The 24,921-nt window shown below is 40.8% G+C and overlaps 1 protein-coding gene across 1 annotated transcript in view; it reads right to left on the bottom strand.

Moving 5' to 3' along the window:
• CSMD1 (CUB and Sushi multiple domains 1) overlaps positions 1-24,921 on the bottom strand; it is a 1,175,554-nt gene that overhangs the window by 374,131 nt on the left and 776,502 nt on the right. Inside the window, exon 8 of the mRNA XM_063125095.1 lies at positions 5,615-5,702. Within this exon, the coding sequence (XP_062981165.1) occupies positions 5,615-5,702 (88 nt within the window). The remainder of the gene's footprint in view (positions 1-5,614; positions 5,703-24,921) is intronic.

Genomic DNA, 24,921 nt, shown 5'->3' with positions numbered 1-24,921 from the left:
TCAGTACCAACTCAAAGAAAATTGCTTTAATTCTGCAAGCATCTTCTTTCATTTTCCAAACAAGTATCCTAGAAAAGGCCACTGCTGGAGCTGCCACAGACTATTACGTCATTGTGATCCCCAAATTAAGCTTTGCCTCATGGAGAGGCCTCATCAGGCACCCCACCAAAGGGGTTTCTACCTTCCATTGGGCTGCTCAATGGGCCTCGTTCACTTTAAATGTATCCATGTGTAGCCCTTTCAATTTCATTTTCTCCCACATTCAATTTTTTAAAACCTGAAGCTCTTTCCATCCTGAATATGAAGAAATGTTCACATTTTTAAAGTCTTATCAAAAAACAAACTAAAGTGAAATTTTCACCCTTCCCTTGTGTCCGTACTTGTTGAGTGAAACATGGAAATGCAAGGGAAAACGTCAGTATATTGTCGAATAATGTATAGTTTTAAGTCGACAAACCTTTTCTTAAATCAATGCTGCTAAATCAAATGAAGCACTTTTGCTACATTGACTGAAAAAATATTTTAGCATCCTGGACCAATTAATTTATTTGACAAGAATGCTTGATGCTATACACATTTCCTTTTCTTCTTCTTCTTCTTTTTTGATAGGGTGGGATTGGACACTTTCTGGCAGTTATTTGGCATTTATTCATCTGAACTCTCAAGATTCTATAAAAAGAAAAGTGACATGAACTGGAATCTTTGCTTCAAGGAACAAAACCAAATTGATAATTTTAATATTTTAGCTAATAACAGAATCAGTTGCCCAGACCATTCCACTGCTGTTGCCATTATGTGATGTAAACAGAGTGTAATGCAATGAGACAGCCATGCTTCTCATCTGATATAAGATTATGACAACACTGGCAATAATTTAAAACTTGGATCCATGAACAAATCCATTTTATTTAATGCATGATGAGAGCCAAGAGATATTTCTGCACCACTATGGTTGCATGCACTGTAATGCTTAAAATAATCATAAAAAGAGTAGGCTTTTAAAAGATTTCAGTCCTACACATGCTTATTGGGAGTAAGTCCCAGTGTGCTCAATATGGCTTGTTCTCTAGTAATAGGGTGACCATGTGAAAAAGAGGACAGGGCTCCTGTATCTTTAACAGTTACATAGACGAGGGAATTTCAGTAAGTGTCATTTGTATATATGGAGAACCTGGTGAAATTCCCTCTTCATCACAACAGTTAAAGTGCAGGAGCTAAACTTGAGTGACCAGATTTAAAAGAGGGCAGGGCACCTACAGCTTTAACTGTTGTGATATAGAGGAAATTTCACCAGGTTCTCCATATATACAAATGACACCTGCTGAAATTCCCTTTTCTATGCAACTGTTAAAGATACAGGAGCCCTGTTCTCCTTCTCATATGGTCACCCTATCTAGCAAGCATGTATTTACCACAAAATACCAAGTCACTGTAATGATCAGCAACACAATATATTTTAAAAGGCTCCTGATATTCTATATAGTTAGAAAATGAAACCTGGCTTTACACTAATTTCCCCCCCACTCTAAGCCAGCCCTACACACAATTCCTTCTTCATTCCTTCTCCACTCACAAGGTAGCAATAAAGCATGATCAAGAGAGCAGATGTACTGAGGAAGTCGGGACAATGGCACACTTTCCCTTTTCTTTTTATGAGACTGACTTAACCTGCAATCCTGTGCCCAATTTCCTGGGAATAAGTCTCACTGAACTCAATGACACTTACTTTTGAGTAAGCATGGATAGGCTTGTGTTACAAAGCACTTGTGAACTGCCTCACTAAAATCAATGGGACTTGAAAAGTAATAATCTTCGTCTGGATGATCTTCATATTGAATACATAGTAAATAGGAAGTCCTTTGACAGGCTTTTGGCAGTTGAATACGGTCATTAAATTCCTTCCTCCTTCCCCACTTATACACACACACACACACACACACTCCAACAAAGTCTATTAAAACAAAAAAAGTAAAACACTTAACAAATAAAAGACAGCAGATCAATACAAATTGGAATAAAAGATTATACAACACAATAAAGCAATAACAATAATTTATAAAGAAAGAAGATTAATGACAATTAATGTCTGAGTCATTCTTTATCAAACAGAAGATTTCAAAAACAGTCAGGAAAGTTTTTATGCAGGGGGATATTGAAAGAGACGTAGTCAGTCTAATTAAGCAAACAACAACAACAACACATTATCGAACAATAAAAACAAATATTTCGATCGCTTTGAAATATGTGAATCTGACATCTTCCTGAATTACAAACGAGAAACAAACGCTCATAAATGCTTCTGGTTTACATATACCTAAACACATGAATATTTGATGGGCCAATTTTTCCACTATAAAACATGTCCCATTTAGCTAACCATGAGTCTTTTGAAAAAACTGTTTCCCATCTTGATGTAGTGCATCTTAGCCAATGGTTAAGTGCTGCACACACAATATTATAATTATTATTTAGGAGACTAATGTGTAGGAAACTCTTGCTTAGTAAAGAAGAGTGCAACTGAGAGTGCAACTGTGGCACACTTACCCTTTCCAAATCCAAACGGAAGATCTGCTTCACTCTTAGGTTCCCCAAAGGTTTAGCAAATAGGCAAAATAATAACCCGTTTCAGAGCAGAAGCTGAATTGGCTTCAGGCAAAATAGTCAGGGGCCATTACACAGCACACTCATACACAACACATCCCCTACACACTCACAGAACACAGCTCACACTCCTCCTCTTCCTGACAATGACCCCTGCTACCAGTTAGGCTTTTAAAAGAAAGCAATGAAGCCTAAATGCAGCAAGGAGGAGGATCCAGGGTGGGTGGGTGAGTCCTATTGTTGTGTTGGAGAGGGTGATGCAAGGATGCAGGGAGCAGCCTTCTCCATGAGGTCATAGGAGCCTTTCCTTATTGAATTTACGTTCCATAGTACATTAGCAATTCCTTTGAACGTATGAAGCTTCCTTATACAGTTAGCTCAGTATTGCCTACTCTACAGGCAGCAGCTCCTCTCCAGGGTCTCGGGGAGAGGTCTTTTCCATCACCTACTTTCAGCTTTTAGCATCATCCAATGGTGGATGGCGGCTCTGATTTTGGTGGGGCAGTGAATCCATTCTGGGCTTCAGTCAGAACTCTAAAGGACCTATTCAAGATGCTAAACCTATTTTGGGGATAGGGTTTCGGACATTGGATGGCTCCATTAGAGTTCTGCCTGTTTCTGATTGAAACCCACAATGGATTCACAGCCCTACTGAAATGGAAGCTACCACCTTCCAATGCTACCATCTGCATTCTAACTGGACATGCCAGGAACTTAACCTGTGACCTTGTGGAAGCAAATGACATGGTCCACCTTTGAGCTATGCGTTCTCCTCTTGCAGCACACTAGTTTGCTCTGACACATTACTGAACAGGATGTGGCTTTCATTATTTCTCTTTGCCCGGTAACCCAATCCTGCACAAACAACTCAAAGGAGGAAACAATTGAAGAGGTCAGTAACATCCCTGTCCATGAAACTGTCCTCTTTTCTAGTTGATAGAATTCTTAGGTCTTTCTAAATTACTTTTTTTCCTCTCCTGCTGAAAGAGGAGTGATTTCCAGCTTTCTGAAGAGAACTGAAGTTTGATTAAAAAAGAAAAGAAAAGCCCATTCCCTTTTCCTGCTTAGCAGGGCCACTACAGCACACTGCATCTCTGTAAAAGCTGCTTTAGAGCCATTGTGACTGCAGCAAAATAAATTGGCCCGATGCAGGCAGGAAATCTAAATAATTGCAGCGTTCCCAAATTTATAGAAATCACCACAGTTAGAACAAATTTTGCACAGAGCATGTGGGTTTCCAAAAAGAGAGTGAGTGAGCGAGAAAGACTTTGACTTCAGTCTTAAAAAAATAATCACAACAAACATGTTTTTAAGTTTAAAGAAGAGTGTAAACTTGTACACTGCCCCCAACCCCCACCATGACTTCTACAATTAAACTACACGTAAGAAAGGAGAAATCTGTAGCCTTGGGGAAAAACTAAACACGAAGCCCAAGGCTTGTTCTGCTGCACAGTGTCTGGTAGGGCTTATGGTGCGCCCTCACATTATTGCAATGTATTGCTCCACATAACTGAGCGAGGCTTTTGGGGGCAGAGAAATGCATAGCATGATGGCATCAGGATGCTGGGGAAAATGGGCTGACCGTTGCAGTGGAGGAAGGGTGAGGAATCAATGTGCGGTTGCTGTCTTTAATGGCAGCCTTATGTTCCTGAAGTGTGTTTGTACCAATGGACGGGAAGAACATTTCGTGGCTTATGTGGAAGTCCTGTTTGCAATGCAAAAATACGTTTGGGCATATTAAATTATTGCAGCATCAAGGACAAGACTAGCACTATTAGAAAGACAAGTGCCCCAATCCAGGACAGTATTCATAGTGCAAGGCACACATGGAACTCTTGCACACTTGACATTGCCTGTTCACTTCCATTGAAAGGTTCATTCTAAGTCTATACACAAATCCTCCTGATTCATGTGGATGGCCCAACCACTGAAATGGACACGAGAGCCCTCGAAGTGAAGATACAACATCTGCATAGGAATACTCAGGGCCTTGCTAGACCCTGCCGGATAAGCCGGCAGGGAGGCGGGGCAATGGCGTGCTAACTTTAGCGCGCCCCGCCCCGCCCCGCCTCCTAGACGGCCAACGCACAGAGACTACGGAAGCCCTGCAGCGTTGGCCATTTTTTTTTTGTTAAAGGGGCCACGTGCTCCCCGAAGACTTCGGAGAAGGTAAGTGTCTTTTTTTTACTTAAGCCCCCCACCCTTTTTTAAATTAAGCCCCCTGCCCACTCTTTCTCCGCCCTCCCTCCCCGTCCCGTGTGTCGCCCTGCGCCATCCCTCCCTGTCCCGTGTCGCCCTGCGCCATCCCTCCCTGTTCCGTGTGTCGCCCTGCGCCATCCCTCCCTGTCCCATGTCGCCCTGCGCCATTCCTCCCTGTCCCATGTCGCCCTGCGCCATCCCTCCCTGTCCCGTGTCGCCCTGCGCCATCCCTCCCTGTCCCGTGTCGCCCTGCGCCATCCCACCCTGTCCCGTGTCGCCCTGCGCCATCCCTCCCTGTCCCGTGTCGCCCTGCGCCATCCCAATTTCTCCTGCCGGGTCCGGCCTTCCCCCCCAGGATCCCCTCCCGGCCCGATGGGCACAGTGCTCGTATGAGCGCTGTGCCCAGTCCGTGGCTTTTCCCGGCTACTCGTGAGTAAGCGAGTAGCCGCAAAAAGCCACGGACCCTGCTAGACGTTCCGCAGCCCTGGCCTCAGGCCGGGACTGCGGAAAAGGCGCGCCATAAGCGACTTCGCTTATGGCGTGTTAGGGGAGGCTTTAGTGCTGCCTGGGCCCGGATTCCCCTGTGCGTCATGTGGACGCACAGCAGGGAAACCGGGCCTCAAAGCGCGCTAAGGCCTCGTCTAGCAAGGCCCTCAATCTGGGTGCTCCACCAGTTATTACATTCAAGCTTTATTGTGTCACAAGAATGCAGGATAGTAGTTTTTATGAAAACTTCAGGCTTCTAGTATGCTCTTCTATTATAATTCCATATACATACATTCTCAAATGAGATAAAACCATACAAGACTCTTACCTAAAATCCAAACCAGTCCTTTTCCCATTTTCAGGAATGCCCGGATCAGGACACGCATCCGATGCAACCGCATCCCCGCCTTGTGTCACTGTAATAGACAAGAAAACAAAAACAGACACTTAAGCTGTCTCATCAACATACATTAAATACAACTTCAGAGGGTTGCGGAGTCCTAAAAAGTGAAAATGCAGATAAGAATGAAAACGGCTTTTCTTTTATTCACACAAGAGAAAAATGTAATAGAGCTGCTTGATTTCTACAAGCAATTTATACGTTTTGGGACACCTTCCACAAGAAATGCCTCCTGCACAAATATATCCTTTTGAGAGTTCCATTAACTCTAGCCTGGTTAATAGGTCAGAGGTAGATGATGATGATGATGATGATGATGATGATGATGATGGCAATTTGTGACCGGTTTCCATTAAAAACAAGCAGACTTCTTTTTCCTAATTAAAATCAGTTTCACAGCAATATCAAAGAAAATAAACCTTGCTTCAAATGTGTTTCTGCCTGGTTCTCAGAAAGAATGAGAACTACTCTGCAGAGCCTAAATTACTTCCCCACCTTTGTAGCACCATTACTGGGCAGTGACAGTAGTCTGGCAAAATTCAACAGTGGCCTAGCAAAATTCTTAATTTGGAGGTGGTGGTGGGGACTTACTTTGTGAACTGCCCAGAGAGCTTCAGCTATTGGGCTTTATAGAAATGTAATAAATAAATAAATAAATAAATAAAAATAAAATAAAAATAGTTAGGTGCAGAAGCTTCTTTTTTAAAACTTCTCTTCCTCTCCAACCCCCCTCCCATTTTTTTACACTGCTTTTTTGCCACCACGGGAAAATGGTGGCGGTTCTCCCTCAGCTTTCCAGGATCATGCTTCCCTGCAACACCTCTGGGGAAGGATGGTTTATCACAACGTAGTAAGCCAAACTGATCATGAAATAGGTCAGTGATTAGCAAGCAATGACTAAAACACAAACCCATGAATGGCATTATTGACTCTTCTTTGCCATGCTGAATGGCAAATGTATCTGGTATAATCTCTGCAGTGGCTATGAGCCTAAACTATATGTTAAAAAAAGGGTTGGAAATGGGGATGTGCCTTAAAAAATGTTTTTATGCACATTTTTCAAATTATACAATTGACTAAAGCATTAGGTACGCAATTTTCAAATGCACACATTTCTCTTTCCACACTTTGCAAATGTGTGCATTTTATTGGACACATTTTTTGCTATTCCATGCAGTGCATTGCAAGTCTGGAAATGTAGGGATTTCCAAACAATAACCATGTCTCCAGGTGATGTGGTTGGAGAAGCCCACCCCAAAAATCTGATGAAGCAGATCTGATGAAGACATCCCCATCTGCATTTTGCTACTGATTTGAGCAGTGTAATTGACAAAAGGCAGTGGTGTAGTCAACAGCACAGTGCTGACAGCTCCTCCAATTGTACCAGTAGTGTGGCTTATGGCTGGCCCTTAATAAGGCAGAATTACATGGTGAGTGCATGTTCATATGTGAAAGACGGGATATTTATTTATTTATTTATTTATTACATTTATATCCCGCCTTTTTTCCTCCAAGGAACCCAAGGCGGCGTACATAATCCTCTTCATTTTATCCTCACAACAAACACCCTGTGAGGTAAGTTGGGCTGAGAGTCTGTGACTGCCCCAAAGTCACCCAGTGGGTTTCCATGGCCAAGTGGGGACTAGAATCTGGATCTCTCGACTTCCAGTCCAACACCTTAGCCACTACACTGGCTCTGCCCAACTGCTGTTTGTCCCTGTGGGGAAACTGACATTGGTGCCAACAGTTGTGCCCTCATGCCAGCAATAAAATTTCTTAACAGCACATCCAAAAGAGTAGTACAGAGAAACTTTTTTCCCCCCAGTCTAACTTTTACTACATTAAAAGGAAAGGAACCTCTAGTGCAAGCACTGAGTCATTACTGACCCTTGGAGGGACACCAGCTTTCGCTGACGTTTTCTTGGCAGGCCTTATAGCGGGGTGGTTTGCCGTTGCCTTCCCCGGCCGTTATTACCTTTCCCCCAGCTAACTGGGTACTCATTTTACCGTTAAAAAATGTGGAAGGCAGAGTGAGAGGGTTTTTTGTACTGCAAGAAGGACTGGGGTCAGAGAAATGAAATAAACATGAGCTACTTGGTTAGCCTGCAGAATAGTTGATAACACATATAAGGACAATGATAAAATTATATATCATGCACAAACACACAGCATCATCAGACGAGCATTTTGTAGCATGCTCATTACTGGGCACTCATGGAGTTTTGCAGGGGCTATTCATGATGCCGTCTGCCTCACGTGTATCTCCCACTCCTTCTGATCATTTTCCTGTCTCAAAAAAAGACCCAGTAAAATCAGATTCTTTCTCTGTAGTGAAACATGCCGCCATTTCCTGCTGTGTGCAGGAAGAGCAGAGCAAAAAAGCCCAAAAAAGGCCACATGGTCTTTGTTTATTTCCTCTTTATTCAGTGTTTGAAGAAAGAGGAAGCTGCTCATCTCTTTTGTGCTACGGAATCACGATTCAAAGTGACGGGAGGGAAATAAATCCCCCCCCCATCTGAAGATGCTCTCTCTCTCTCTCTCTCACACACACACACACACACACACACACACCCCTTTTTTTTACTTACAAACCAATCATTAAGTCCCTCTTGAGAAGAATTGTAGTACTCACCTCCAGAACAATCCAACTGTACCGAGCTGGAATGTTTCCATAACCCAGAATGGATAAGAAAAGCCCAAGAGGGTTATCATTGACAGACAATAGCATTTGAGTTGAAAAGTGATTGGAGCTTATGTGTAAAATATGGTTGAAATATGGTTGCAAAGCTGTGATAGGTTTTAAAATGTGGCAAGGTGCTATGGAGTTGTGTGTGTGTCACAGGGGAAGGAAAGTATGATGACAAACAGATTATGTACAATCAAGTGCTAAACGCTATAAATCCTTTCTGCCTCTTTCAAAGGCATCACAGCCAATTAATTTAGATGAAAGCTGAAGCTTGACAAGAACTGAAATACTTGTGAAAATCAATTATTGAAAAGACATTGCAGATATGCCTGACACACACACACACACACACACTGATACACAAATAGGAAGCTCTTATAAGTGCCAAATTGCTGGGTCTGAGTGTTGCGTCCCTCATAAAACTGATAAAATTGCAGTCATTACAGTACATTTCAACATACGAAACTCCACAATCCTTGCCTTGGCTAGGCTATTATCTGAAAAAGGTTCAGAATATAAGCTATTCTGTCCTATCTAGCATATCAGAAATCAGATGTATGCCTACATTTTTGTCTTTGTACAGAATATTTTCTTTCCTTTTGGCAATGTCTGTCTTCAGCATCAACTGGCAGAAATTATGACAGCATGAGAATCCAGAAATAACCAAAAATAAAACTCTTTTAAGATATTAAATTCAATATTTAACTTAAACATATTTCACTGATTAACTCCAACACATATTAATTTTTTCTGAAGCAAAGTTCCAGAGATGTTTGTTTTTGGTTTGTTTTACTCTATTGTATTATAAGATGGACTACTTCTGGAAGAAATCCTGAGATAACTTTAAAAGTCCTTTAAGAAGACATTTTAACAGGATTTTATTGTTGTTTTTAAAATGAGTTTTGTTACTTGCACTTAATCCTAAATGTTTGCACACCAAACTGTCTCCCTGAAATCTAACATAACTTCGTCATCATACTGGAGGAACATCATGATTTGGCTTGACATTTTGTAACATTGCACAAATAGGCTGTTTGAATTTCATTGACACTTCACTGAGACTTTTACAGCTCAGTCTTATACATGTCTTCTCAGAAGTATAGGATTGCAGCTGTAAACAGCCTAACAGTGTACAGTAGAGGTGGAGAATGTGTAGCGCTCCAGATGTTGTTGTACTGCACTACTATCACCCTAAGTAGCATAGCTCATGGTGAGGGATTATGAAAGTTGCAGTCCAACATCATCTGGAGGGCCATGCATTCCTCATCCCTGGTGTACAGGCTTACAGCCTAAAAATGTCAAGTGCAATACAGATTCATTCTGGATTTTGTCAGATTGAATTGCCTAATCTGAAAAGTATGTAAGGGGGCAGCTACAATGCAGTATTTAATTCCCCTCTTTCAGATTTCCCCTCAACTCACTTTTTCTCTTGCAGCCACTTTGATTTATGCAGGTTATGATGATGGAATCATTAAATTTCCCCCTGAGGATGCAGCCTCTTTTATTTCACTGGCAAAGTGTAGGAATGTGCGGTGCTGGGAATTACATCCCACACACACACACGATTCCAAAAATGTTTTATGTATTGGGTTTTTTTTTTCATCATTTGCACAAATGGTAATTTGCACAAATTGGATTTGTGCGTGTTTGTGTGTGGATTTTGAAATCTGGCTAAATGGGGTCGTATTTTCCTCTCCCCCAGACTTTCACAAGAGCATGGATTCAGCTCTTCAATATGTGTAGTCTTGTCTTATCAGTTTCCATGTATGTTTCAGCAGTCAACAGGAGCACCAAAGTGGAGTAGTAACGTACAAGAAAAATGACAAGGCGAGACTGGATATAGGGTAATTTGTGAACAGTTGTGGAAGATGGGGGGGGGGGGGGAATAATAGCAAGACAATGAAGAAACCCATTTGCCCAATTCAAAAGCACCAGGGGGGAAATGTGAATAAAATAATTGCACCAAAGTGGTGGTGGGGGAAAAATCTCCCAATTGACATTGTAATCCTCTCACCATTATGTGTTGAAGTCACACTTGCCAATGTCCTCCGCCCTTTAAACACTTCCTTGAATCTCCAGCAAGTCCAGAAGGACTTGCTCTCCCTCCCCAACTGTTCAGACTAGTTATTCCTGTTGTTCAATATTCCCCTCCGTTACTGCCCAGCCTTTAAATTTGCACAACTTTAGAGGCTGGGATGTAAACCGAGGGGAAATTTGCACATTTACTTCCAAGTAGATCTGCCTCTCATGATCAGGAGTTCTATTCAGAAAAGAAAGGTGACAACCTCACCCATGAACATTCCACAGGAGAAAAGTAATGGTGCTTTATTCTCTAATACCAAATCATTTTCATTCAGAGCGTGTCAGAGACATACAATCACGATCAGCAAACCTTCCTTTTCATGTCATCTTCTCTACAGCATATTGCTGCAGAGCAGGCCCTAGCTGCATGACATCTCTGAACAAAATAAATCCATCTTTTCACAAAATGAACTGTCTCACTGAATATCCCGAAGACAAGGCAGAAAAAGCAAGAAATGGAAGCAAGTCAAGGCTTTTGAAGCTGATCATGTGGTGTTTTAATGACGTGGGTGTGCTGTGTGGGAAGTAACATTAGCCTTGCCAGCATTTTTTTCTGTCACGCCTCCTGCACCTCAAGCAACTGTATGATTAAAAAATATATATTATTTTTGGGTGAACTGCCCAGAGAGCTTTGCCTACTAGATGGTATCGAAATTTAATGAATGAGTGCGTGAATGAACGAACAAAAGAAAGAATGAATGAAAACAAACAGTGTGCAAATAATCCCAGTATCTGTTCCCAAGAAAAAACTTGCTTGTTAAAAGAATCCAGGAGTTTCCCACTTCGCCACCTCCTGTCCTGCCCAAGCCTCAGATTTGTATAGGGATATTTGAGAAATTTGTTTCAGTTCATTTTTTTTTTTATCAGGATTGAAGTTGGACTTGAATGCAATTTGTGGCCGAAGTCCATACATTTCTGAACTTGCTATGTGATTCATGGACCCCAAATAATGTGTTCAACATCATGTGAACATTTGAAGGTACACACACATCCCATTCCATACCACGAGGGAATAAGCATGTACAAATATTGTGTTTAAAAAAAGAATCTATGTAGGCTTCCCAGGAGATACCTATAAGCAGAAGCTGGCAAGAATCTAATATTCTGTTCACAAATCTTCCTTGTAAAATACTCATGTTTTTCTCCCCATTCCAGCATAATATTCTCTACACATTGTCCACATATAGAAGAAATAAACATTACTCCAGAATAACATTCCTTGACATAAATCAGTGAGGGAACCAAGTATAAATAATGGAATTCATTGGCTGCCAAGCTTTGTCATTCACTTTGGACAAAGCCCAAATACCGAATAAAGTAGAACTCCTCCAAAGCAAGTATTCGGAACTCCTCCAAAGCAGTCCAAAGTGAGTTAGGCTAGTATCAGGACAGCTGTGAACACTCTGATACATGCCTTTGGAGCAGCTCCTGCTCATACTGTCAATGAAATAATGTCAAAGGATGAAAATAAAGGCTACGCTGCAGAAACGGCTGGCATGGGGAGGGGCTGGAACCTCCCCAGCCCAAATTTTGAGAGAGGCATGTGGTCTCAGCAAAGAGATTATTCCTGAAGAAGGAAGTGAAACAAGCCAGGAACAACAAAAAGCAGAACACAATCAGGACTTGCATATTAGGACCAAAGCTATGAGTGCAGGCAGTGCATTGGGGACAATGAATTTTTTGTTTGTTTCTGTCAACTGTACCTACAGCAAACATTAGAGTAATGAAAAAAAAATGTCTGGGCTCAGCATCCCTGAAAGTGAGAAATTGCAGGGAATAGGCTTCCCCACTTAGCTGTACCACAGTAGGCAAGGCAAAAATTGCCATGCTAGAAGCATTTTCTAGAGAACACACTTCGAAGGCCAGATACTGCTCATGGCCCAATAATTTGGGATGATGATGATGATGATTCTGCTCCACAACCAAAAAAGCTCCAGAGCAACATCCATACCATCAGTAAAACAAGACAGTCCATGCCTGCAGGTTTACCATATAAAGAGACATGACACCCAAGAACAAAAGTGATGGGGATGGAAAAGGGGGGGGGGGAAAGTAGACTTTCAGTTGGGGTGTTGGGATGGCCCTTCTTCATGTCTCATTTTCCTCTGTTAGCACCTGCTCGAATGGCTTCTGGCTGTGACAGTTGGTCACCCTGGTTTAACTGTATCTATTCATTAAAAAAAAAAGATTCCCTCCCCCAAAAATGCTGAATTGCTTGCTTCAATCAAATGCTCAACCAAATGCTTGACTAAAAAATGTTAGCATTCTATCTCAGTACCTAAAACAGAGATCTCCATTAATCAAAATTACATATCTAGAACTGGTTCATTTGAAAGTTCATCATCCACTTTCAATATTGAAATGTAATTTGTTTTAAACTTAAGATAACTAAGTATAATCAAGAACCTGAAATGTAAGATAGAGAATGATGTGTTTAATTCTGTGAATAGCGATATCACATTTTCATTGCCCTTATTTGCAACTTCTGACTTGCTTAAGGACTCTGGTATTTATATATGTCACTTGTTTCTTTGTGGAAAGAGATGGTATTCAGTGACAAGTTTTGCCTAGTTTACAGAGTTGTCAAACTGAGCCAGGGCACCTGCCATTTGAAATAACATCTACCCTACAATGAACAAACATTTCTATGTGTGTCTGAATGTTTGGCTTGTCTGAAGGCATGATGTGACAATGACTTTTTAAAGTGGCATTTTTGTTCTGGTCTTGTTTCAATTAACATTGTACTTATACATGGCCATCCTTGCAAAAAAAACAAAAAAAAAAACCCTGAAGATTTCTTCCCAAATAAGGGGGTGTCCAGCAACTGGTTTGAGAGGTATCCATGATCTGTCTATTTGCCTTATGTAACATGCCCAGAACAGCTATACTTGGTAAGACCAAAAGCCTATGTCTCTTCACATAGTGCCAAACTGATACCCACAGTCTGTTCACATAGTGCCGAACTGATGCCTATGGGAAGCCCAGAAGCAGGGGCAAGAGCTCAACAGAGCCTCCTCTCCTAACTCCTGTTCCCCAGCAACTACACAGGCATCCTGCCTCCGATACTGGAGGTAATACTTAGCCATCACGACTAGTAGCAATTCAAAGCGTTATCCTCCATGGATTCGTCCAATTTTCTTAAAAGCTATCCAAGTTGGCAGCCATCACTACACCTTGTAGTAATGGCTTAACTATGTGCTATTTGCATTAAGGTCTGCATTTTAAACACACACAGTTTTGGACCCACGTATCCATTGATTAAAGTGGATTTGCCTGCATTTGGAAATACATGCATTTTTCGTTCCGCAACTTTCAAACGTGTGCATGTACTTGAATGCACTTTACATGTTGCACACTACATTTCCAGCTCAGAAAAGCATGAATTTCCAGCCGCAAATTGCAGTTGTGTTGCATTCGGATCTGGGAGGTGCAAGTTGGGTAAATGTGTAAGAGAGAAAAACATGACAGAGCAAATTTCTCACATCTCCCTGGTCTAATGCATTGGTCTATGTGAAGAATTACTTTCTTTTGTCTGTGCTGCAAATCCACATACCAGGAATGGCAAGTGTGCAATAAATCGCTGATGTGATGGAGCTCATCGTGCTAGCAGACATCTGCTAGTGAGATGGGACTTTCTCCCCCTCTCTTCCCTCGTACATAAGAGCCAGTGTGGTGTAGTGGCTAAAGTGTTGGACAAGGAGTCGGAAGATCCAGGTTCTAATCCCCACTCGGCCATGGAAACCCACTGGGTGACTTCGGGCCAGCCCAACCTACCTTACAGGGTTGTTGTTGTGAGGATAAAATGGAGAGGAGGAGGATTATGTATGCTGCCCTGGATTTCTTGGAGCAAAAATGGTGGGATATAAATGTAATAATAAATAAATATTAAAAAATTACATCTCGTCATTCCATCTGACAATCTGTTCCAGCCATCCAGAACAGATTTTGAAGGGACACAGGAGTCTGCAGGGAAGGGGAAAACATCACCTCCTGGTTCCAGTGACAGAACTGTCTCTGTTAGCAGAATGAGACAATTGGATTCAACCTGTTGTAATGTCTGAACAGGCCATTAGAATCAAGCCCCCTCTGGAGGAATCCTTTTCCATGGAAGGCCTAGAGATCCCTGACCCAATGTCATAGAGGACCAACCTGCTTTTTTTTCCAAGTAAAATTAATAATACTGTTGTTACAAATAGGGGCAAAGAATTCAAAAGGAGGGGGGAAATTGAAACAGTATCAGATGAGATACTGTGTATTAACATGATGTATAACTGATGACATTTCAAATTTAATTAATGGCAGTGAGATCTCCTCAAATCAAAACCATGCATAGTTAGTCTGCAAAACTTTCAGTGCAAATTGACAACAACAACAAAAACTCATTAAGAGGCAGCATACCTTATGGAGGCGAACAAAAATTATTATAACAAAGTGCATCCCACACACAATCTGTCTTTTAAGAAACCTCCTTCACTGCTAATACAAACAACTTTTTCCTTCCTTTGCAAGAGCCTTACATGAATACAGAAATAGTAATTAATACATCTTCAAGTGCAGTGACGTTGAAGAGATCTTAGTGTGGTGGAAAGTGAATGATTATTTGTGGTGGGGGTGGTTATGTCTTGTAGGTAGGCGAGCAATTCAAATAGGCAGATTTTTATTACTGGTTTAAAAGTGTGTTGTTTATGTAACACTCTGTGGGTATAGAGACATTGCAATATTTCATCGTATGAAAAACGGAACACTTTAATAATAATAATAATAATAATAATAATAATAATGTAATAATAACATATTATATAATATGATAATGTGTGTGTATGTGTGTGTGTCTGTTGTTGTTTTAAATGGTATCAATGCCTGTCTCTACACATGTACTACAGTTATACATTAAATATTACTTTGATACAATTCATACTTTCTGCTGAACTTCAGCACAAAGGTAAAACACAGTCGTAGCTCTCACATTTAACCAGGCAGCACTATACAGCTCGATGCATACCGATGCCTGACTCTTGGCTGTTTCACTACTCCAGCGCCACAATCCATCACCTCATCTGAATTTGTAAGCGCCTCAAGTCTTCTTTTAAACTAGAGGATTATATTCAAGATGGCTGCATGGCATCTATCTAAATCAAACTTCATAATTTCTCGGGATTATTGTCAATATCTCAATTTCAATTTTGGATCAGACACGGATGCTCTCCTATTTCCTACAGAGTTTCATTTCACCCATGAAAGCTTGCAGCTGTTATATGAGAATGCAACTGAATGTGAATCACTGATGTGAAAAGCTGCTGTGATTGCATGGCCATATGAAACAATATTGATGGGATGAAATTTTGCAAGGTAAGACTTTTAAATCTAATCTTGTGAGTTTCTATGTCCACTGGATTCCTTTCTCCTACACCAAAATCCACACCAGTACATATCAATCTATCAGTACCACTGCAGAAGTCTGGAGAATTAGCAGATATATGCCTATACTATGTGTGTGTGTTCATGGTGTTCCTTGATCATGTACGCTTGCATTGACCCAGGGCCAGTAATATAATCACCAAGAGATCTCAATAGATTGTACCTGACTTAGCACCAATACACAGAACTAGGGATGTATGAGGGGAAAAAATCAGTTCATTTTTGATCAGGATTTATGCAGTTTATACCCCTGAATCAAACATAGGCCTTAGCTAGACCTACCTCATAGTCCACGACGGAGGAGGGAGGATCTTGCATTGTGATTAATGCAAGATCCCTCCTCCATTTAGCCGTGAGGCATGATGACCTCAGGAGGAGAGGCATCGCGCCCACCATTTTTTTTTTTAAAGAGGAGGGAGCGCATTAATGCTGGTGCACTAAAGGTAAGGTTTTTTTTAAAAAAATAATTATTTTTCCCGCTCCACCCACCCTACCCCCGATGGGCGAGGAATCGTGCGGAGCTGGGTCAAACCGTGGCAATGGGCCACACTTTCTGCAGTCTCGGGCTCAGCCCAGGTCCACGTAAAAAGTGGGCCCAAAGGGGAGGGAGTGATCCCAGGGCAAGGGAGGGATCATCCCTCCCTGATCCTGGGATCTCTTGTGCGTCATGTGGACACACAGGGACGATCCTGGGGTTCGACCCAGGATTTCGCCAGGTCTAGCTAAGGCCATAGACACAAATGCAACAAGGGATGTCTGTCACTGACAAATCCAGCCCTTTTTGGGGTTGCTGGATTTCTGTAGAACCCTGAACTGCAGGTCTTTTCCAAAATCTGTGAACTTTTTGCATTTTTTAAAAAAAATGTGTAAATGGAAATTATTAGGAAATTATGGCTGCAATTTGCACACATTTCTATTTACACCTATAATAAATTTGAAAATTTGTTAAAACCATGAACTGGCCTGACTTGATCTGCATCAAGTCAGGCCAGTTTAAGGGAAATGAGCTAAAGTTTGGGGTCAGGGGATGAGCTGACGATGCTTGGTGAGTTTCCTCCCCCCACTCGGATGGATTCCTCCAACATCCCAAAACACAACCTGCAGTGGAAGTTCATAGATTTCCTAGCTTGCAATGTGATTTGCGGACCCACCCACCCAAAAAAGTGGTCAACAATATTTTAATCTGGGGATCTGATTCATTCAGGGTCCAGTCAAAGTAGATTCCTGGGATTACTTAGATGAAACCAGACCAATTTTGAAAGGAATGATAGTTTATTGATAGAAAATGGATGCAGAATAAAAATATAAAGAAAGCTCACACATCTCTTTAGGCGATGAAGCTGGCTATTTCCTGGGGCCGTCCAGTCAACAGCGTATTAGAAATTGTTCCTAGGACCCACAGTTCTCCAGGCTGGATATGCATATTTCCCCCTTAGAGTGAGGCCAAACTGGTTAGACATCAGCCCAATCTTTTATACCCTTTTCTGACATTCTAGTACATGCCCAAAGCTTCACAGCAGGCAATGAGGGGCAGGGACTCTTCATCTCCCTAGCAAGATAGAACAGTAAAGCAGAGGAAATTAGACAGCTGCATAACTGTTGACATGAGGATTACATCCTAATTAGCACCAGGCAGTTACCAACTGTTAACATGTGGATTGGTGCCTGCTTGTACCAGTCTCTTTGTGAGGGAAGCCTACAGAAAAGCTGCCCAATATTTAACACTAAAGAGGCCTGCACGTATTTAATAAACAGCATATAGGACATTTGTGTAAGTTCAACACCTGACCTGACTCTTCGCCATTTCTACTGCAGTCAAACTCACTACAAATAGCATGTGCGCATTTGAAAAATACACATGAAAAATGTGTGCTTTTGAAAAATGTGCACAAACATGCTTTAATTAATGGGAGAAGAATGTACAAAAATTCTAAGATGCGCACAATCAATGCATACATTTGGGGAAAAATAACCACAAACAATGCATGGATTTTCATACAAAAAGGGAAGTACAAAGATAACAATCTGAAATAGACATGAGACTGGACAGCTGCAAGGTTGAATTTGGAGAACTTAGATTTTACGTGTACGTACACAGCACCAATTTTGGCCTTGGTGTAAGAAGGTGCTTTCACCCGTACAACAAAACAATTAAAGCTGAAATGACATACATATTTACAAGTGAATAAAACCAACTGTATAGATTGGAACTTACTTCCAAGTAAATGGGCATCAGAAAACGTGTCATTGTTTACTTCTACTCGCCATAGGCAAGTAGAAATAACCACGACACATGCTGAACATCTAGCTAGTCATATTGCACCAGTTTATGAAGTCAGAATCTAGACTATAAAGACAGTCAAAGGAGTGACAACAATAAAGTGTCATCCCAAATGGGCCATTGTTGCACTTGATTGTGGGGAGATTGCAGGATGGGGGTTTGAGGAAATGGACTTTTTCTTACTAAATTCTGTGACATATTCCTTATCATCTGTTAATTCTAGGTGTACAGTGTTTGTTTTTAATGTTTTTACATGATTTTATAGTTTATGTATGTCATTCGGGGAATTCCAGTGAACTGAAGGGTGGGATATAGAATTAAATAGGAAAAAATAATTAAATAAATAAATACATGGAGCCCTTTCACACGAGAAAAGAATTTTGTGAAGAGAACTTTTTTGAAGAGAACTTTGTCATTTTGCATGTGCACGCATACATAGGCATCAAATTATGGAAGGATAGATCAGTCTATTTACAGTCCATGTCACTTTCACAAATCTTCCCTCATAACTTCATTCTGTCCTAAGGATGCATGAGAAAATCATTTTGGTGTGTCTTTGACCAATATTTACCCATTTGAATGTTGGATAGTTCCAACTCAGTAAGAAGTGCCTTTTTGGGCGAGGGGGATTATGCAAGTGTCAACATTATAAATATCAGAACTGCCTACAATAGACTAATAAGCTGCAAGCCAGGAAAATAGGATGCTCGTCTCAGGGTTTACGGGCTATTGAAAATGTTTTTATCAGGTCTTAAAGGGCACCTTCTACTATATTGTATTTTGCTTGACTGGAGATAGGAAAGTACCACTCATATGTTCCAATTTTGCATGACACTAGAAAGAATATTGCCAAGGGATAAACTACCCCACATAAAATCCATTCTATTTGATTAGGTTTTCCACAGCCTTCAAATCAATCAGATTTAATATCCCCTTTTAAAAGAATATAATTTCCAAACCAAAGACTTAAGATCTGTCCTCACCAGCATTCTATGGAGAAAGGAATGGATGAGTGTGAGTGTGTGTGTGTGTGTGTGTGTGTGTGTGTGTGTGAATTTATGTCTCTATTAGGGGCAAATAAACAACTTTCTTTTCAAGTGAGTTTCAGGTAATACAGGATAGAGAATAATAGATTGCTTTTATATATTTATCCTCAGCTATATAAAACAAAACCAGGCCAAGCTTTATTTATTTTGGCCAGCTTGATTTTCATATCAAAGAAATAAAGAACTGTCTTCTTTTTGCATGTTTAATCATCCATTATATTCCTGGGCTCATCACAAGAGTATACCAATAGGCTGCTCCAGCCTCAGGTATGTCTACTATAGTTGTAGCTCCTGTCTCAAGAAAACAGCACAAGCCTAAGGCTAAAAGAAAACCCTTGAAAGGTACTGATCAAAAGTAAAGATGGAAAAGGACAAGTCCTTTTAAAGATAGCCAAGAGAACAGACAAGGCTGAGTTCTGACCTTACAATGATTTGCAAACCATCCTGGGCATTTAAGAGAAATATCCTAATTCTTATGCTGTGCAAAAGGCAGGGACATGAAACATAACCTCCACCTGTCAGAAAGACAGATTTCTCTCTTACAGAACGCTGCCTTTTCAACAATTAGATAATATTAATAACATTTCCCTTTTTAAAGTGTGTCATTGCATCATTCATTCACCTCCCAAGCAATATTTCGCACATTTAAATATGAATGGAACCAAAGAGTGGGATTATTGAAAGAAACAAAAATGTATTTCTCTGCCATAGCATTACCAAGCACTCACTGAATATAAGGAGCTTCCTTAGGCCACAATCCTATGCATATTTAGAAAGAAATAAGTCCTACAGTTCCCAGCATCCCCCAACCAGCATGGCTGGCTTGGAAATACTAGGAGTTGTAGGCCTTTTCTTCTGTCTGAACAGGCGTAGGATTGTGCCCTTATTCATTTATCCATTGATGCATGGAACTCTGCACTGTCTACTCCAACAGCACCTTGCTAAAGTCTCACAGAGTGCAAAAAAACAGAGAACCATGGGAAATGTAGTTTTCAGCCCTCGAGAGAAGCCATAAACCACCAGGCAGGTTGCACCCCACAAAGTTGCTAATCAGTATATCAGGGCAAAAGTGAGAAGGGGAGGGAACACCCACCCTCTGTCCTCTTCCCATGCTGCTGCTCCTTCCACAGCTATCACTTGCAAGGTAAATAAAGAGAAGGAGAGGATGTGTTTTAGGAAATGGATTTTGAAAGAGAAAGAGAAGAATTTTGGGGTGCTTGTATCTCTTTTGAGAGATGTCTTTTATGAGTAATTAAGTTACAGTCTGAGCTTGAGCTTTGAGATCTTTGCCGGCAGTCCAACTCAACAATCACATGCTATCGGGAAGAATGGCTTAAGTGTTGCTTCCCTCCACCTTGAAGGAATGGACAAAGCAGACTATTTTCAAATTGGGTCATTTCCACATATTTTTACTTATAATTCTATTCTATCTCCAAATTAATTTGTGTTGTTGTTAAATATATATATATATCTCAGAATATATTTTTTCCACATAATACCTACTTAAATGTGTGTTTTCTCTCAGAATACATATGTGTATTTTGATGAACCCCAAACTGCCAAGACCTGCATCACAAAGTTACAACAGGGAAGATTACAGCAGTTGTGACTGTTTAGAGGCTAAGGGGAGCCATGATAGAGGTGTACAAAATTATCCCTGGTATGGAGAATGTGGATAGGGAGACATTTTTTTCCCTCTCTCAAAATACTAGAACCCGGGGTCATCCCATGAAGCTGATTGGTGGGAGATTCAGGACAAATAAAAGGAAGTACTTCTTCACACAGCACATAGTTAAATTATGGAATTCACTCCCACAAGATGTAGTGATGGCTACCAATTTGGATGGCTTTAAAAGTGGGGATGGATACATTCCTGGAGGAGAAGGCTATCAATGGCTACTAGTCCTACTAGTCCTGCCAGTATCCGAGGCAGTAGTCTATGTGCACCAGCTGCTGGGGAACATGGGTGGGAGGTGCTGTTGCACCATGCCCTGCTTTATTGATCCCTGATTGTGGGTTCCTGGTTGACAGCTAGTTGGCCACTGTGTGAACAGAACGTTGGACTACATAGACTATTGTTCTGATCCAGCATAGCTCCTCTTAAGTTCTGAAGTTCAGAGAAGTATGAAATTACTTAAATTCTGATCTGAAAATTGATCCAAGATGTGCAGAGTATGGAATTTCATACCACAAATCACAAATTTTGAATTCCTCAAGCAACCCTGCCATCTTGTTCTGTGTATTAATAGTGAACTCATTCTCTGAGTGTGGTTCCCTATATAGCCCCAAAAATATCATTATGTAGCACAATGAGGAAGAGGAAAGTGTCAATTAGGGGTGTGGTGGAATTCATTTTGTTCACATTTTAATGTGCATTTACCTAAGTTAGAAGCTCAGTTATCCTTTGAAATTCACACTTCTCCTAATTTGTCAGTGGAATTTTACAGTTAAAAAATTGCTTAGAAAAATGTATTTGTTAGAGGAAAATGCACACAAAAATGTGAAAACTGCCTTCAAGAATTCATTATATTATTAAAAATTGCTTGCAAAAAATGTGTATATTAGTCAAAATTGCATACAAAAATGCATGTCTTAAATGAAATGCACACAAGCCTGCCTACAAATTTTCATTCAAACTTAAAAAAAACAAAACCTCACAAAGTTTGCAATGAACTGAAATTAAGATTGAAAAAATGGGAAAGTTAGAGAAACCCAAGTGACAGATTCATCCATCTCTAGTATTGGCAGGGTTGGGAAAACCTCAAAAAAGTGGAATATATAAAATCAGGGGGTGGGAGGGGAGGACACCAAACAGCGTAATGAGGACTCAGCATGCTCAGTGAAGTAGCTGACTGCTGGGGGCGGGGGGAGAGAGAGAGAGAGAGAAATGGAAAAGTGGATGGAATGGAGTAACCTGAAAAACAGCATGGTTGGAACACTGAACAGAAGTGCTCCACATTTTGTTGCAGGTCTCACTTGTATAAGCAAATCTGGTGGTTCCAAACAGGGTTAACCATATATAACTAGGGTCTAGGGTTTGTTTTTAATTAAAACACCAGGAAAAAGAGGCATTAGAGGGATGCCTGATCCGACTTGATTTTTTCTAATTAATTTAAATTTTACTTTTAGAAAGGCAACCCCAATCTTTATATCGGTAATATATTATGCTTAAAAGAGAAGCTTTCATCATATGTATAGGACTGAAATGAGTTTTAAAAGCCCATTTAGTGCTCTGTTAAGAAATGTGTGCTTTACTGCAGTCTGATACAGAGTTTAGTGTATTCACTCTAATAATCAACCTGGCTGACCAAGGGGTTCAAAGGAGACGTATTTCCCAGGGTTTCGTTATCTGAGTCGCATTTGATCAACACAAAGTCAGCTTGTGTTTGTCACAACGTAGTGGTTTGCTTTTTAGCTTGCAGAAGGAGACAGAAGGGCTCCGTACCTTGGAGAACACTTTAAGAAGGCAATTACGTAGTCTCACTAATAGCATTAATATATTTTGTATTCGAGCGGAATATAGATTTCAGCAGGTCAAAGACTGCTATGCAACAGAAGAAAATAACTTGAAATGAATCACTTTATCTGTCTATGTAAGGTCTCTAAATTAAAATGTTGGCTATTTTAGTTTTCTTGCATTTTAGGAGCAGACAGATATAAGTGGGCATGGCTTTCAAAGTCTAATGAGAGAAGATGGAATAGCTTTGAGACATAATATGGCATTACTTTACTCAGAGAGATACTTCAGAAATATGAATACCTTCCTACAGGACTCTCCTGTTGGATTGTTTTTTTGGTTTGGATTTTTATCAACAATAACCTACCACACAGGTGTGTCTCATGCTTATTCTTTCCTTCTGCCTTTCTTTTTTCTTCCTTCCTTGGCATGAACTAAGCTTATTTTTGGATTTGGTATTTCCAACCTGCCTTCCATATAATCTTACTAGGTTTGTTTACTTGCCCCTATGCTGAAAAGAGCTGTTTTAGATCTTTAACACTGACCGACTATGGGTTATATCTAGGAATGTGTGAATTTAATCTCTATTTTCTTTTTATAAGGATCTACCAAAATTCACAGTTCTCCATATTCAGGACAAAGAGAACAACCAAAAGGGACAGACCCATCTATTTTGTCCATGGGCTTTGAGCACTTAGCTCTTCTGGGTTGGAATCTTTGAGGTTTCAGGTGTGTTCCTGCTTAATAAAGATTGCAACCTCATTTTTCTGACAGGCTCCATATCTTTAACAGCTACCTGGCAGGCACATACAACATGGCCTTCTCCATGCTTGGCAATAGCTGCACCTATTGAATTTGGCTGGTGCAGATGCATGGGAATATCATTACAGTTCATTTTTATATGGATTTGTCATACTTTGCAAAAAAATCTTCATATGTGGAAGCAAGAGAAATTAAGGTTTTTAAAAAACTGAATGGAGGAGAAAGTGAAATTGACAAATTCCCCCATCCCAAGATATATCCATCATGGTAGTGGAAAAATTACAAGAGGTGGTTTTGTGCTGCTAGTGGCTGCACAATTGCTAGCAGAAGCAAGAGCACAACTGGCACAAGCAACGCCTAGTTGAATGCAGTCATAATAAGTTGCTTTATTGAACACTTTGTGGAATGACTTGTGCAACACCTTCACATGTGGAATTAAAGTATTGACCCTGAAACTTGTGCAATGATGAAAATAAGGCTTCTGCAAGTGGTAGAAGCTTTACGCTACTGGAATGACAACATTAGATTCAATTCTATATATTTTGCCATGACAAATGATCATTACACAGTAAATACATCATTCACTTGCCTGTCTATCTGATTATACAAACACACACATACAGAGTGTGCACCCCTCTGTACTTTCATTACCATTTGCTATATGTTTGCCCAATTTTGGTCCACTGCAAGGAAAAATATGAGCTTGAGAGGTGACGAAGTCCAGTGAAAGGGAGAAGCAAGCAAACTGTGGTAGATGCAGTGTGGGCAATGCAAAGATTTCACTCGCCAGCTCCTGCTTCCTATCTCAATAGTCTCATCCCTATGCAAGAGGAAGCCCCATGTTAGTCAAGTAGTCTACAGGTCTGAAATGTCTGTTGATACGAGGGATGTCAAAGGAACCTGTTTGTGGGGTGGAGCTCAAGGAACTTTCATCAATCTGGCCCCTGGACTTCAATTTGCCTTCTGCTAGGTGGTCTGACTCAATCTGTAGTGAGTCTGGCCAGCTAGCAGATTTTGAGTGATTTGTAATTTGCACAAATTACAGTCTCCATTTGTGCAAACTACACACATTTTGGGCATACTTTGCAAATCTCTATTTGTGCAGATTATGGATAACACACACACAAATATGCAAGAAGTCCTCAGAGCTTGGTGAAAACCCACAGCTCAGCTTGCAAACTGAAGCTGACGCAGAACTATGGCAAGCCCCAAAAGAGCCAGATTTCCTGGCAACAGACTATAGAATCATAGAATAGCAGAGTTGGAAGGGACCTACAAGGCCATCGAGTCCAACCCCCTGCTCAATGCAGGAATCCACCCTAAAGCATCGCTGACAGATGGTAGTCCAGCTGCCTCTTGAAGGCCTCTAGTGTGGGAGAGCCCACAACCTCCCTAGGTAACTGATTCCATTGTTGTACTGCTCTAACAATCAGGAAGTTTTTCCTGATGTCCAGCTGGAATCTGACTTCCTTTAACTTGAGCCCATTATTCCGTGTCCTGCAC

This window comes from Elgaria multicarinata, chromosome 4, assembly GCF_023053635.1.
Source record: "Elgaria multicarinata webbii isolate HBS135686 ecotype San Diego chromosome 4, rElgMul1.1.pri, whole genome shotgun sequence".
Taxonomy (NCBI): Eukaryota; Metazoa; Chordata; class Lepidosauria; order Squamata; family Anguidae; genus Elgaria; species Elgaria multicarinata.
Note: the sequence above shows the minus strand (reverse complement) of the source record. Positions and strands in the feature narration are given on the sequence as shown.